The 16843-nt window shown below is 40.2% G+C and overlaps 1 protein-coding gene across 1 annotated transcript; it reads right to left on the reverse strand.

The window, feature by feature from the left end:
* Positions 1–5872: 5872 nt before the first annotated feature.
* nkx2.7 (NK2 transcription factor related 7) lies at positions 5873–7358 on the reverse strand. Its single transcript, XM_040019814.1, has 2 exons — positions 7106–7358; positions 5873–6641 (listed from the first exon to the last, which is right to left on the reverse strand). Exons 1-2 carry the CDS (start codon positions 7355–7357, stop codon positions 6039–6041), a joined length of 855 nt encoding a protein of 284 aa, XP_039875748.1. The 5' UTR covers position 7358; the 3' UTR covers positions 5873–6038.
* Positions 7359–16843: the final 9485 nt, after the last annotated feature.

Consider the following 16843-nt stretch of genomic DNA (forward strand, 5'->3'; position numbering starts at 1 on the left):
AGTCTGAATTTATACAATAGCAGGGGCGGGCTCAGACTGCACTGACGCGTTAAGGAGGCGGGACGGCTAAAGTTTACTTCTACTTTCACTAACTTTCATTCAAGTTCCCTACTCAGCTCTGCTGCAATGTATCAAGTCCATAAAAATACTGAAACATTCAAAAGGAAGTACTGATCCTTTTTTTTTTTATTTTAGAAGTGATCTGTATAGAGAAAGATTTTAAAACTTTAGACTGATTGTAAAAAGATGAATTTATATATTTATAGTTGTCCTTATGCATGCTTTTATGTTTAAATGAAAAACAGTCTGATGTGGTTCTACTTATACACATGTGCAGAAAGGTGTCGAATATGTGATCTAAACTCAAACAAAATGATTAGAAACTCATTTCTGTACAAGAAAATATAATGGGTGCATGTTGGCAATGTACTTTTTTAGCTATGATCTATTCCTAACAGAGAGAACTGAGTGACATCCAAAATTAGCTAATAGTATCAGAAAAGCAAGCAGTGCATGTTCACAAAGTGTGTTTAGTCTTTCTGTGGAGGAAGTTTGAGACCACAAGGAGGGACGGAGCTACCTGCTCCAGACACACTAAAAAGTCTCAAATTTGAGCCCTCCATCAGCTCAGTATTGTAACACAGCGGCTTCAGTGAGACAAATGTACCAGTAGCAGGGGGGGGTGGGGCCGGTGGCTGGGGTCAGAGTGGGTGGTCATGCCTCCTGAAGCACTAATGACTTGGACACATTTAGGCCGGCTCCTGAATGGACACGCTCATTGTTTGACGGCTGTTTATTTGTTGTTCTCTGCGGTCCGGCCTGACCTTTCTCCGTCTACTAAGCTGTTTACAGGCCGTGTAGGAGTTGCTCTGGGATTTCATGCTTCATTTGGAAATCCGTGAATGTTAGTATGACAGACACAGCCCTCTCCGTGGCCCCTGATGGCGCTGACTCCACCAGCTTCTCTTCACCAAATACACACTTACATCACACTGATGACTGCTACTATTATCAGCAGCACTTAAACTGCATCCTTGTATGCATTATACACTATGTATCAATATCCAGCATTATATGTTATATATATATATATATATATATATATATAATCCCCAGACTAAGTCATGTCTGCCGTGTTCTTTCCTGTGTTGTGGATAATCATTTATGAAAGCTATCTGTGTGTAATCTCTTAAGGTTCCTCGTTTGCATTACCTGCTGTCTTGTCAACAGCGTATTAAGATTAAATGCTTGATATGTCTCACCATGAAATCTTTGCATGCGACTGTCTGCCTGTTAAAGTATGTTGAACTGTAAGCACAGAAAATCCCACTTTTGTCTAGACATTGTTTGTTACCCCATAAAACTCCTTACGTTTATTTTTGGATCATACTGTACTGAACGTGGAATCGAGCGAAACCACAGCTGTGTGCAAAATGACTTTCTACTAGAAATGCATACATTGCATTTATTTGAGGCATATGTCACTTTTATTTCACCATCTAAAAAACATTTGATTGTGGTTAAAATGATGCTTTGCAGAATAAGAAATCTCACGTACCTGTCTGATGACATAAGCAAAAACAAGGTCAGCAATGACAGCGAGCACCTGGGCTGTGTGAGGAGGGGAAGTCCTACGACTGAAGTGGTTCTTTTAAGACTCTGTGCAGTCATCCACCACCCTTATTCTGTGACAATCGGCATGATTGCTCCTAACAATGGCATTTCCTCTACAATCACTCTGTCCTAGACAGTCGTGGCATAGTTATCTAGATGTGCATCAGAGGTAACATAAGAGAGCTGCTGACCTTTCAGCCTGGAAAGGCATTTGTCCTCCCCGGTGCAGTGGTGACCATGTTTTCTTTGAGCCACCAAACGTTTTTGTGCCATCAACCTTCTGTTATTTTCCTGCTGTTTCATTGTCTGAGATGGTGACTGCGAGGACTTGTCGCAGCAGCAGATTTGTCAGCATTCTGTCTTCTTATCTGCTCAGCATCAGAGTTGTTTTATACTGTATCCCTATGCCTGGCTGTTGCACAAGAATCATCTTTGTAAAGCGTGCGACATAACCAATATGTCATCAGAGGAAACAGGTCAGTTTAAAGTTGTACAAGAAGTAAAAGATAAAGAAACAATGACTCTGAATTTAGTAACTGTGAACCATTTTTTTCTTCTCCAAATTCAGTAAGGGGAAAATTAAAGTAACTTATCTTTGGTCTGTGTGAGATAGTTTTGTGAATGCAATTCTAGTGTTTTCCACCAGAGGGAGCTTTAAAGCCAATCTCACACCTACTTTAAAAGAGAGGGATTATGTACCATGGACTGTTATTTCGTCTACAACCAGCTCAGCTACAAAAATCAACAGTTTCTTATTTTGTTTAGGCGAGTTGTTGCAATGTGGATGAGCTCCTGCACAATCATATACAACAGTTCATCATTTCATCATCACACTGACATTTGAAGTCTCTGACATAGTCAGGGACGCGTCTTTCTTTCTAACCACAGCATGACTTAAACCCTTTGTGGATTTTGGAAACCATAATGTCTCTTCAAGCGATGGTCAGACTCACGTCATTCTCTATTTAAACTGCCCCTCATCACAAGCAGTGTAATCAAGCACCTTTTATGTGGACGAGGAGAAAAGAAAAACTCCCTCTCCACCTTTTCAAAACAAAGCAGAGCTACTGCGCATGAGCTCACAGTTTTCCTCCCTGAAAAGGCACAGATTTGACTATTCATTAGTGAGATGTTGCTGAATGTCATTTAAAAAAAATCTTTATCTGTCATGAGTGACAGAGGACCTTTTCACTGATTGCAGTAACCAATTACTTCAGTTGAAAGACAGTTACTGTGTCATGAGATCACCGGGTTACGTCATTTTAAGGCTTTTCTTTATGCTTCTAAATTAAAATTAAAATAGTTCACACCAAAGGTTATGGCTACACGTGATCTATAATGTAATGTATTTATTTACTGGTATTATTATTAAGAAGAATAAGATCTATATATTTTTTAAAGTTACATTTTAAAGTCATACACTATAAACATAACTTCTGAAAAACCCTTTTACACACATGCGCGCGCGCGCACACACACACACACACACACACACAGGGTCATTATCTGATCTCTCTTGGTCTCCTCTCTGTCTACAGCTTCATCCTTATCTGTGCAGAGATGCTCCTTCAGCCCGTGACTCTTGGTGGTGTTTATTCTCTGAGTTCACGCGCAATAAAAAATTACACAAACGTATCCTCCCCCCCCCCCCCCCCCAATCACGTGATATAATAAAAGTGATTTTGACGGGAAACGAGTCGCGCTGATATGTATCTCTGATTTATTTGATGTTATGGTTTTATAATTTTAAATTAATGCCACGCTTTGTTGTTGTGGAGATATAAAGGGACCGTTTTAATGATAAAAAATAACTGAATTTTATTTTACAGAAATCTGTGTTTTGAAGTTTGATTGGCGCTCACCTGCCTGTGGCTCGTCGATACACGACACGTCAGACTGGAACTGTTTCCCGCTTGATTGAAAGTTTGAAGAAGTTAAAGAGCCACTCTGTCTGCGGGTTTGTTTACCAAGCAGAGCCCCGGGACAGGACAAGCTCTCCGGCCTTATCAGCGGATTTGTGAATGGGGCAATAATGAGCTGAGTTTTGATAGAGCAGCGCTGTCAGGTCAGATGTCACTTCATCCATTAGCTGTTTGATGGCTCTCTTTGATAAACCCGGCAAACGACAACGCCACAACCAGTTACACTTAAAGGTTCCTAATAAGGTATGCTGTCGTTTTTTGAGCTCCTCCTGGAAAACTGGGTGACAAAGTCTTACAAATTTATATAATTTTCAAAAAAGTTTCTCCTTTGTTTTATTTATTAAGCTTCACTCAAAAGCTACGGAGAAATAAAAAAAGGAATAATTTGATCAAAAGCAATATAATGATATTTTTAAAGATCACTTTATATGAAGTCATCACATGTTTATAGACTACATAGAGGTAGAGGACGCATGGGGCACTGTGGGTATTTCACGCGATCGTTTTGCACCGGTCAATTTGTGGAATTTGTATTTTTATGAAAAGCTCACGCAACATTAGTCGTTTTAAAAATGCACACTTATGAAGAAAAGCCAAAAGTAATCACTTTGATTTGAATCCGTTTTTTACCTAAATCAAAATATTTGGAATTTTTGTGTTTGCCAAAAAGTGATTGGTCGTATTTAAACTGCTATAAATAACTTTTGCCATATAATATGTGAAATATATCTCGAATGTATCACTAGTGAATGACATCAAGCCACCTTGAGCCACAAACAACATTCCTGTCACAAAAAAACCGCAATCAGTTTTTGGCAAAGTGACTTTTAAAAACTTTATTTATCCAGATAAAAAGTTGACATAAAAAATCTCTAAGAGTAATCTTGCCAAGAAGAAGAAATTGCAATAAATATAACAATAGAGACTGCAGCGTGTTGTGCGCTCTGCTGAGAAGGTGATTGGCTGCAGACTCCCATCTTTGCAGGACCTGTACACCTCCAGGACATTGCGGCGTGCAGCTCGGATCTCAGCTGACCCTTCTCACCCTGGTCACAGTCTGTTTGACCTGCTCCCCTCAGGCAGGAGGCTCCGGTCCATTCGCACCAGAACCTCTCGCCATAAGAACAGTTTCTTCCCCTCTGCTGTCGGACACATGAACAATAACCATATGACTGTTCCCACCACTAACACATGACCCTACGCTGTGTTCACCGCATCATTCCATGTTTGGCACTGATCACCACCTGCACTCATGTATATATCATGTATATATCTATCCACTTAGCACTTTTAATTCTTATTCTTATTTTTATATTTTTATGACAGTATGTTGCACTGAAGCACCGCAGCAATTTCCTAATGTTGTAAACCTCCTCAACATCTGGCAATAAACCCTTTCTGATTCTGATTCTGATTCTGAATAGTTCTGTAAACATATTTTACGTGGTCAAAAAGGACCGGATTGGTTATAATGTATAGGTGCAATAAGACACAGTCATAAAGATGCTTGAAAAACAGGTGATTTTTAAATTGCATATATAGACCTTTTGTAAATCCTGCTCAATGAGGTCTGTTTACAAATACAAGTAATTTTAAGTAAAGATATTACACATAAAAATCACACTGGGAATCAGTCCTTAGCACCAATGAGGCTTCCGTGTGCTGTTGTCAAAACTGATCTCACACAGATTATCTCAGGCGATCCAGGAGTGCGCATTTGACTCGTGTGATTCTGATTGCAGTAAAGGGTTCCCACATTAAAACTAGCAACCTTAGAAGAGAGATTTTGGAAACCTTCCTTATCTAGGCGATCGAGCATGACCAAGACTTATAATGGAGAGCAGTTCAGAGTCAGAAAGATAATAATGTGGTTCATTTTTATCGTGTTTGCGCTGACTCGCTCAGTTTACCTGTTGCAAAACCCGTTTTTAAAGTGATACATGAGTTCGAAAAAATATGACATTTATTCTCAGTTGTTTTTGTATAAAAACACTGTAAGAATGAAGAATATTAACTATAATAAATAATAACTGTGACTGGTTCAGATTCATGGCTTAAATGGAAAAACGGTTTAAAATTTCATTTCTAAACTTTGATACATTGATATATTTATCTACATAGAATAAAAAGTTGTGCTTTTTTTAATCACCATTTTTTACTGAAACCCACTGATAACCAACCCCGTTACAGGGCTGGTTGTCACAGAGTGTCGTTGATGCTTCATTAGTTTTTGTTCGATTCATGACTCATTATTGAAAGTAATCCAAACATCAGCAAGAGCAAAAAGTGCACCAACCAACCCCGCATTGCCCTAATTCAGAATTTGCGTCTAGACACAGAAAAGTATAATTGAATATTAAAGCGTTTATTCTTCATAATCGATTCATCAGAAACTTTTTGAACAACGGAAAATTACAATACGACCCCACACCAACTATACAATATACATTTGATACTGAAATGTCTCAGTGGTTCCTGCTATACAGCCGTTTAGTCCCTTTATCACCAGCCTCTTATACCCTGTAGAGAGGCCTGAAACGGCCCGTGGCCGAAGTGCGTCTCGGTGTTTCCTGTTAAATCGTTTAGCTTGCTGTTGGACATCTGTGCCGCAGAAGGTGACGCGCTGTGATAACTGCAGCCGTACATGCTGCTGTTTCCGTATCCAAGCGCGGGGTTATAATGTCCAAGTGTTACATTATAAGGCGCTGAATGGGAACCGGCACCGCACAGCTTCCCGTCCCGTACCAGCACGGGAACCGCGACCCTCCTGGGTGCAGGCAGATAACCCGCCAGCTCCAGAGATTTGTCCTGCCTCTGACGTTTACATTTGTACCTGCGGTTCTGGAACCAGATTTTCACCTGGGTGGAAGTGAGCTGGAGCACGTGGGCCAGGTGCTCTCTCTCCGGGGCGGACAGGTAGCGCTGCTGTCTGAAACGCCTCTCTAGTTCGGACACTTGAGACTGGGAGAAGAGGACCCGGGGCTTCCTGCGCACGCTGGGCCTCTGGGGGGGTTTGTCACAATCAGATGGACTGTCGAACCCGCTCATCTCTGCACCACAAAACAAAAACACAGTCACATTCTGACACCATGACCTGTTTACTGCCTAAAATTTGCCAAATCATTTGTAATTGTTCGAAATGTGCAACACTTTTAAGAATAAAGCTTAAATGAAGTGGAAAATTGTAGTAAAAAAAAACAAACAACTAATTTGATTATTTCTGAGATTTTAAAGGCAAAATTTACAAAACTGCAAACATTGACAACATTAAAAATATTTGTTTAGCTCACATTTTGATCTTGAAGTCTGCAGTTTGCAGAAAATTGTCAGAATTTTTTTTTTAATTTATTAATTTAGGTGCTGATTACTTTAGGGAAACATTTCTCACTGGTTCAGTGAGATTCTTGTGGTCTGTTTAGGTTATCAGACTAAGATCTAAAGGGAAAATGAAACTGTTTCATTCGGGCCCCGTCTCATTAACGCGTCCGGTATCGCGTTTTTGTGGAGCTCCCTAAATCCACAACCAGCGGCTCCTGAATTGAATCTTACTTTGTTGTACATCCTGTCACCTCACCTTGCTCGTGTATCTCCTCTTCTGCTCCCGGGTTGTGAGTATCGAGTTTGTCAAGTATCTCCGAGGCGCGCGGCTCCGAGTGGCATTCATAAAAGTCTCTGTTCTGGGGCGCAGCGTGCACGTGCTGATGATGCAAGGGCACAACCTGGTCAGCCGTTAGAAAATCATGCTCATAGTCGTGGTGGTGCTCCATCCTCAAGATATCCTTCACGGAAAAAGGTGTCGAGGTCGTCAAACTGGGATGCATGCCTTCCATTTCAGTGCTTAGATTTGATCCTCGATGAGCTCGAGCTGCTGCTGATGAAGCCAGAGAGATGTGTTAACTGACTGGTGAGTGAGGGCCTGATTTGAATCATTCAATGGTCCAAGCTAATGAGCAAGGTAGATAGTCAACATCATCCCCTTTTTGACCAAATGACCAACACCCACAGCCTGCTCACAGTACCCTGAAGCCCCAGCTTTCCTTCTCACCTTACAGAGACACCTTTCATCATGTCCGCCCTTCTCTCCCTGCGAAACAAAGGTGCAATTCCCGAGTTTAATTAAGAAATGAGACTTTTGGTGAGCGCATGTATCAGTAAGCACACGGCCTACCGCAAAACTCCTGGAGTTGCGGAAAGTATGCGCTAATTAGTTCATTGTGCACAAAATATTGTGATTGCCGATGTTTCTATGCGGGTTTTTATGACTACGGTTATATCTTTGTTCAAGCTGGAAATGAGGCTCCAGTAAACGTGGTTTACGAAAGGCTTATATATAAAATAAAAAATGAGCTGTTTTGCTAGTATCTCTCTGTTTCTGTGTTATATATGACAATCAACATGGTCTTTTTTGCCCAGTTAAAATATCTTTATTGTTAGGATCTCTCCAGAAATGTTTGAAAACGTCTCTGTTTGAGACATGATTGACAGAACATATACCTGCAAATGATTTGTAGCAGTTTAAATACCTGCAATCGCTTTTTTGTTTTTTGTTTAGATAGATAGATAGATAGATAGATAGATAGATAGATAGATATTTATATAAAGTTAAGCTGCTATAGGAAAACTATAATAGCCAATCAAGGGAAACCATCGCAGCCTAATTACTCTGTTTTAAAATGGGAGGCACTTATTCAGAGTCTCGCCAGTCCTCGTTCTTTGTGAGCTGAGCCGCTTAATCAGCGTGCAGGTCCTCGGGGGTTGAGTGATGTCGGGTGATGTTGACCAGCTTTACCGTCAACATTGTTTTCAAGCCATGTTATTAGTGTTCTCAGGCCACAACAAACAGTAACATTACACCTGATGTTGTGGAAGTGGAGAGGCAGCGGCGCCAGCCTGCAATGCTTGACTGAAGGCTGAGACGTGCTTCCACAGACACAGGAACACGGATAGACACGGCCTGTCCACTGCCACAGATATATAGCCTAGAGGGCATTTGCGGGGATGGGTGCTTTTGAGAGTATTTAGAGGGCCCTTTAATATTATAGAACAAGTGGGGTTCTAACAGACGAACATGTTCAATTGTAAAGCACAAATACAGAGAACTCGATGGTCTTCAGGGCTTGCCATATCAGGGTGCTGTGTGCCGCGAGTTAAAACAAAGATAACTCTGCCTTCCTGGTCAGGACCCTGACTGAGACCTTTACCTGGATGAATAGAGGACTGTGTTTGCAAGTTAAGAGCTAATTCATTTTGAAGTGTGTCCGCCAGTTTTAAAACCACCCTTAAAATATTTTCTCTTAAACAAGTGCTAAAAGCTCCTGAGAAGTTATTAGATTAGTTACTTAGACTTATGTGGTACAAACATTTGTTCAGAACCTGATAGTTTTTTTTAGTTCGATAGTTTTCATGAGTAAAAGAAACCAGGAAAATATAGCAAAATGAAAAGTAACACAATTAATAAAACGGCAACAAAACACCCACAGTCCAGAGGAAAGTCGTGAGTCAGTGAGCCACAGTGGGGCGCTGATCTGTGACAGTTTTTTAAGTTTTTAAAGGGCTTTCTTCAACAGAAGGAACACCTCACGTGCGCTCCTGCGCAGTTTCCTCTGGTCCAGATTTGCACAACAGAAATGAATGTATACTTTCTAAAAGTCAATATGCCAACATGTTTGAGCTTTGAGCTAACAGATTAGGAGTTAACTCATTCTGACTTACTTATTAGGCATGTCTGGTATAAAATCTTCCAGATCCAGTAAAATAAGTCAGCTAATCAATAGAGAAAAGAATTCAAATAGTTTTATGTAACGCAATAAAATCGCAGCTTAAGCCACAACGAATCATTAATTTATTTAATCCTAAAGGGACTCACTTATGTCAGATGTTTGAATAATGAACGTGAATTATTCTGTCCTGTGTGGAAGTTTAATTCATTCACAGACCTTATTGACTACCTGCAGTGCAAAAGTTAATATTCATAGATTTTTACTCCATCATTGTGCAGCATGTGTACAGTGGGGCATTAAAAGATGTAATAAAGGTGTAGTAAACAAGACAAAACAAAATAAGCGATATATCTTGTTTTACACACAAGATGTGTCAGTGATCATCATGCCACGGAGATTTGCTGCTTGCCTTGTTTTATGTCATACTTGTTGGATTTGTTCTTTCAGTAAGAAATGTGTTGTTTTTGTTTCTTCAGAAAAGGTAAGAAGAACTTTTAAAATGTGCTCAGCTTCAGGTGATATTCTGACAAACAAGCTGACAAACCAAGAAACCTGAACTTCAAAAGCAGAGAGGGGCAAAATCTCAATGTCAACTTTCAATTGTTTAACACCTTGGGTATTTCAGGGTGTCCAGTTTGATGAGTAAATTACTGCTGCAGTTTTCTCCAGAGGCTTGAAGCAATGCTCTCCCTGGGTTTCTGTGACTGCTCGTGTTTAAAATCAAAGCCTTTCTCATTGCTTCCACCACATGTCCTCTAACTGTAATATAAGAAGGTAGCTCAGTACAGTTTACCACAAATACCCCTAATTCATCATACAGCAAAATAGGAGGTTGATAGCAGCTGAAAGAAGAGATGGGGTGTCCTTACACTGAGTGAAACTGAAACCAGCCTTACATTGATGTTTCCATTCAGGAATGAAGGAGTCTTTCAGGCAGAGTCTATGTAAACTCATACAGTAGTTACAACATATAAGATCATTTTCGTACACTGAGGGTCACTCAGAAAATTGCTGACATTGAAAAAGGCTATCAGAGGCACCAGGGTGCGCTAGTTGCTTGAAATGACTACACACAGCCTGACTGCCACCACCACAGTTTCTCTGTGCTTGAAAAGTCCAACAACCAGAGCAACATTACTGACGATAATACGTGGTTAATTTTCTGGGACATGCAAATAACATTTACATTTGCAGCAGTGTGCAAAAAATTGTCTCACTGTTCTGATTATATGCAACTGGAGATGTGAGTACTTGCTGTACTTTCACAAAGAGGGGATTTGGATAATATACTTGTAGTAGTCAGCTTTGGAAACTTTATTATAATTGCCGATCATATCTGGTATCTATTTTTGGGATTAACAGAATTTAGATGAATTTCGATTAAAGATAAAAATTTGAGCAAACTTTTCTAGGCTATGCATTGAGTGTTCGGACATGCAGTCGTCTTCTTGAGGAGTGGTACTCAAACTCAAACTGGTACCAAGAAAGAAAAATGTGGATTTAAACTGAACTGGATGAATGTGATCTATAGGGGGGAAATAAACAGCAGTTTACTGATGCCACTCAAGATCTTTATTCCACCAAAGATCACCTTGGGTAGTTTATTAACTGTTAACTAATTTCTGTAGAAATTGTGGTGGAATTGTTGCTACAGCCAGACATTGTCTCTTGTATGTTTTTACTGTCTCTCCTACTGAAAAAGTTACCGCCAGATGCACAGAATCACCTTTTTGAGGCTGGACCTGAATGTTGCTTGCTATTAAAGGTTGAATGTTTGGAAAAAAACAAAAAACAAAAACAAAACAAAAAACCCACAGCAGACTTGGCACAATAAAGCACTGAAAATAAGTAAATACTATATGCTTTATTTTTGAAAATATGGTATATACGATATCCATTAAGTAATTGGGAACTACTACAGAGAAAAAGAAAGAGTTTAAATAATTCTGTTCAATTCCTATAATTATTCCAGGGCTTTTATTTTGAAAAAAAGAGAGACTGTGGTCAACAGAAAAATTTCCTGTATGAAACTGAGCAATCTTATTTAGAAAATCTGAGACACCTGTTGGCTCCTGTTGGTCACCGTAAACTGGGATTTTAAATGTGGAGAGGAGGGGTGGGGGGTGCTGTGATTTCAAGGTTACCACGGAGAAACATCCACTATTTGCCAGTTACTGCATTTTATATGTTGAACAGCTGAAATAAGCCGAAACTCGTAGATGTATTCAAGTCACTGGTTAAAGACCAATGGATAGATGGAATGAACTACAAAAGATAAGATAAGATAACTCTTTATTGTCCTTGCACATTCATACCTAGTACAACAGTACAACGAAATTGGAAACTGTCCCACGTCTGCACTGCGCACAACTAAACACAACTAAACACAACTAAACACAACAAAACACAACACAGTAACTTAAAGTGGATTTTTTTAAGTGCAAGAAAGGTATGAGCAAAGGAATGACTTAATAAATAAAAGAATGAGTGTATGTTTATTGTACATTATTATTATTATTATTGTTATTGTTATTATTGCGACTGGCAACCTGTCCAGGGTGTTCCCCGTCTCTCGCCCTATGACAGCTGGGATAGGCTCCAGCACCCCCCAGCGACCCTGAAACGGATAAGCCAAAGTGAATGGATGGCTGGATGGATGTTATTATTGCCCCCCCCCCCCCCCCCCCAAAAAAAGGTCCACAAAGGTAACCAATCGGGTCAGCTGATTGCATTGATTAGGGCTATTGCCCTGTAAAAGCTGCCCTTGAGTCTGTTTGTCCGCAACCTCAGCAGCCTGAATCTCCTGCCAGACGGCAGCAGCTTCAACACCCGGTGTCCTGGGTGTGTGCAGTCTTGTAGGATGCTGCGTGCCCTCTTAAGACAGCGAGTGCTGTACAGGTCCTTCAGGGAGGGAAGAGGATGTTTTTTGGGCCACATTAATGACCCTCTGAAGTGCCTTTTTGTGTGCCATGGTGCAGCTGGAGAACCATACACAAATGCAGTCAGCACACTTTCAATGGAGCAACGGTAGAAGAGCAAAAGAAATCTTTTGCTATCAAAGTTATTTAGTACTATGCTAATACGTAATTTGATTTATTTATGGGGTTTTTATTGGATTTTATAACACCTGTTGTCCTCGGGGCCAAAAACGTCCCCAAAGTACAAAGTGTTGCAAAGGGCCATATTTTCACACCATACTGCTTTCACACATCTTTGATCTTGGATCACTGATGTGTGGGGCCAAGCACTGGTCATAACAACAACAACAGGCAGCACAACGAGGAGGCAGGTGCTCTACATTCAATTTAATTCAATTTTATTTATACAGCGCCAAATCACAACAACAGTTGCATCAAGGTGCTTTATATTGTAAGGTAGACCCTACAATAATACATACACCTACAATAATATGCTCACAAGCCTCCATTGCAATGGAGGCTTGTGAGATAATTTCTTTTTACCATGTTGTGGAAAGGAATGACCAGTAGAACAATGCATATATTGTCCTCTAGTATAATGAGGAGGAATAATCAATGTTCAGGAAGATCCAGGGTTAGAAGATAAAGAGAATATTGCCAATATTTAGATCACATGGTAACCTTTCTCTGAAAAGGCACATCACCCACCTGCAGAAGTGGAAGAAAGCTATGAAGTGAAGGAAAGTGATGAAGAATCTGAACTATGTTCAAGTAAATTCTCAGGCATCCAGGACATGGTAGTCTGAGGAGCTTGGAAAGAAAGTGACTGGGCTTTTTGAAGTTTCTTGAATTTTCAGAATGTGAAACTGAAATAGAAGATGTGTCAGAGGACTACACATCTTCCATTTCAATTATGATGAAGATCAAGCAAGAAAGAGGAGTCAGCTGAGACAGAGGAATATTTGCAGTAATGTGAGGAAACATTGATCTGGTCTTCTATCCTTCCCAGTGACAGACGATGCATGACTTTCTCATGCGTCACAGAGAAAGACAATCTACCATGGTCTAAGCACATATGCCAGGTCCCATACTCTTTCAGTGGCTTTTCTACTGGAGTACTGAAAGCATTATACACAATGTATTATGTTTGTATTATGCGTTTTAATTTTCACATGCCCATGGATGCATCAGAGACCAAGTTGGGGTTCAGTAACTTGCCCAAGGACATCTTGGTAACAACTCCAGACTAGAGCACACAGAGATTGAACCAACATCCAGTTAGTAGATGACCTGCTCTACAGCCAACGCAATGACAAACAAGGAGGGACAACAAGTGAGGAAGAAAAATGGATCGAATGCAGCTGTAGGCATATGTGGGTATGTTGATTCTTACTGCCGTGCATCCAGTAAAGTCGCCACGGCCAGTTTATGACATCCTGAGTCTGGTAGGGAAGTTTTCATGCTACCATGACTGATGCAAGATTAATCATAGAATCGCAAAAAGGATATCATTTCATGATAAAGACACAATAGATGATCATCATTCATGACACAATTATTGAGGTGTATGGGACAATGGGTGTTTTTCCTGCTGTTGATGTAAGATCCAGGTACTGATGTGACTGTGTATGAGCACCACGTCCCCTTCAGAGGACTCTGTCCATTCCAACAGAACATCCCAAGTAAACCGGGGAACTATGAGATAAAGACATGGGCAGTATGAGATGCCAGGTCGAGCTGTGCATGGACATGCTAGTGTACGATGGCAAACTGTCTGGCCTGCAGTCAGGGCACGCAAGTTGTCCCTAACATTCCAGCAGGTTTCCAAAAGAAAACAATCACCTGTAACAACTTGTTTACTTCATGTGCCCTTGGCCTGCAACTGCAACTGTGTCAAATATGGACACCCCTTTGTTCTCATGAAAGTTTGCCTTCACTAAGACCCATGCCCTAGTGTACCTACCATGCCAAAATATAGAAAAATGTCATGTAATGAGTTGGAATAAAGATGAATAAAACCTTGAAAAACAGAGAAACAAGGTCCGGTGCCCCTAAATTGTAAAATGAAGGGTAAATTTGTGGTAATGTGTTAGTCTTAAGTAAAACTAAGGTGTAACACTGAATTGATTGACAATTTATATTTTATACTTTAAAAAACACTCAAATGAAGTGAGGACATTTTTGTCCCCTGAGGACCACAGGTTTATGGAAATCGGGGGGACATCATGAGGGTTAAGCCCGTGACACCCCCTACTGAAGGTGCTTCTTTTAGGGATATACAGAACACTGTGGGTGTAAATCAGAAGCCCAACATGGAGGAGGACACCAAGACCAAAATATACTACTGTAGTTATACCTTCAGTGGCTCCTTTTAACCCTCTTCTTCAACCAGATATCAATATTATAGAGAACTTGGAAGACCTTCAAACCAGGAAGAAGGCAATATATGTGTGTGTGTGTGTGTGTGTGTGTGTGTGTGTGTGTGTGTGTGTGTGTGTGTCCACCCATCCATGGCCATAGGTGAGTCTGAAAATGTAGATCGACCAGTAAATCGAGAGCTTCACTCTCACACTCATCTCTCTCTACATCACATCAGCGTCACCATCACTGGAGACATAGCTCAAATCCATCTGTCAATCTCCTGTTCCACTCACCCCTCATTCATTACAAAGATCCTGAGATACACTTTCCTCACCCGCATCAGCTTGGCAGTTGTCAGTTGCTTGCACCTCTGTCTGTTAAGCAGCAGTTAGTGATGGCATTCTGCGTTTTACTGGAACAAGTCAATGTGTCTCTGAATCCGCTTATGGCTCCTCTCACAATATGGCTTATAAAATCCAAAGTATTTTTAGTTTAGTTTTGTTAAAAATATGTTCAAAAGAAGGATTTAAAAGGAAAATCCTTGATCGAATTATACTCCATGAGGCAGTTATTGCATTCCTGTCACTCAAATGCCTACAGATGAAAAGATGTACACCTCTTTAAGGAATGCATCATTTGAAAGGAGACACATTTTTCTGCAACTTGGTCGTAGGCGATAACAGCCATAGACTGAAAACTGGGCTCACAGTCAGGCGGAAGAGAATTTCTTCTTCAGTTAACTGAGCAACTGTAGCACCGCACAGTTTATACCAGATGTAACAGCAATCCAACAAACCTGCTAATGAGTAATTAAAACTTTGAGAATTAGTGTGGAGGATCTTGTCAGTTATTACAACAATATCCATGCGCTCTTGAAAACAATTCACATAAAAAGTAATTTTTGAAAACTAAGAAAACTCACGTTTCAGTTACTTTTACTGTTATTAATAATAAGTTATTCACTTTCCAACATTTGAATCAGCTTCCATCTCTTCTGATAGATTTGATCAGATAAATGGGAATCCAAATGCTTCACGAACTAACTTCCTCTCTACATTATCCCCGTAAAGCCTGAACCTTGAAATAGCTGTCAGAAAATTTCCCTAAACTGGAGTGTTTATTGAATCGTCTGACAAATTTTAGAAAAACAAAGGAAGGTGCATTTGTTTTTAATTTGTTTCATATTTGCTACATCCAGCATTTTTTGTGCAATTTATTGCTCACTGCAAACTGTTAGGGGTTAAAAAAATCCCACTGACAATACAGAAGTCTCAAAAACTCAAATACAATACACTTGGTGTTATACGGTTAAGACTGACTTAAATTCAACGTCACATTCCCAGTAGGCTGGTAGTGATAAAGACTGTTTTTTTATCATCATTTTAAATCCATTATAGGTAGAAAAACAGTCAATCCTTTGAATTAACCACAGCAAAGCTGGAGTCAGCTCAAATTTTGTGTCCTGAATGGAGAAAGAAATCTGTGAGACCTGCTTATGTCCACTAGATGTCTCTGCCACTCTGTATTCATTTCAGACATGCTTTTGTCCGCACTCTGTGATCAATAAACTAGAGTACATGACTCTTGCTGTCAATCTCTTGAATCCACATGTCATGTTCAGTTCACATTTCATATGCAAAACTGCAGTAAACGTATTGTGTCTACAACACCAGGATCATCTCAGAATGAAGTAGTAGCAGCAGTGTGTTAATGTTAATCTCATCTTGTTAGCTATCCTGTTAGTCTCCAGCATCAAGAAAAGTCATACAATATCTAATGGTGGCTTCAGCCATACCAGTTAAATCTGCCTGCGTTTTCCAGTGTTCGTCATTCAGCTGGAGAGCTGTTAAAATAGCCAGGCCCTTCAAGAGAAAGCAAGATTTAAGAGTGTTCAAGAGCATTTCAGCTGCACTCATGGATATGATGCTCAGTTGGCCCCGTCACTTTGATTGGCTGAGGCAAAGATGGGTGCACAAATCTACCCATCTACCTGCGTTTTCTGTGCAACTGAGTAAATGTTTAGTTTTTTGCAATCAGCACAGTCACAACTATAAGCTGCACTCGATTCTAAGACAAATCCTTTGAGAGAGACGCTTTGGCACAAATGGAAAACGCTCCGTTTCATCTCTTTCCCCTGCCACTCCAGCTCTTTCTTGAGTAAAAAAATTTGATCTCATTTTCTTTCCCGTCCTTGGGTATTTCCCCACAGAAATGAAGGGATAGTGATTGCTGGGTAAGATTGGAGTGGATCTAATCTTCCACTGCTCTCAGTCATACTCCATTTCACTGCACATCTAATTTGTCACAC

Source organism: Simochromis diagramma, unplaced genomic scaffold (assembly GCF_900408965.1).
Source record: "Simochromis diagramma unplaced genomic scaffold, fSimDia1.1 OVJJ01000822.1, whole genome shotgun sequence".
Lineage (NCBI taxonomy): Eukaryota > Metazoa > Chordata > Actinopteri > Cichliformes > Cichlidae > Simochromis > Simochromis diagramma.

What these genes read in the sequence shown, in the direction of transcription:
- nkx2.7 (XM_040019814.1), bottom strand. Translation starts at nt 7,357, where the DNA reads ATGCATCCCAGTTTGACGACCTCGACACCTTTTTCCGTGAAGGATATC. An exon ending in AGATACACGAGCAAGGTGAG is followed by an intron (nt 6,642 to 7,105) that starts GTGACAGGATGT and finishes GGCAAATTTTAG; the next exon opens with GCAGTAAACAGGTCATGGTG.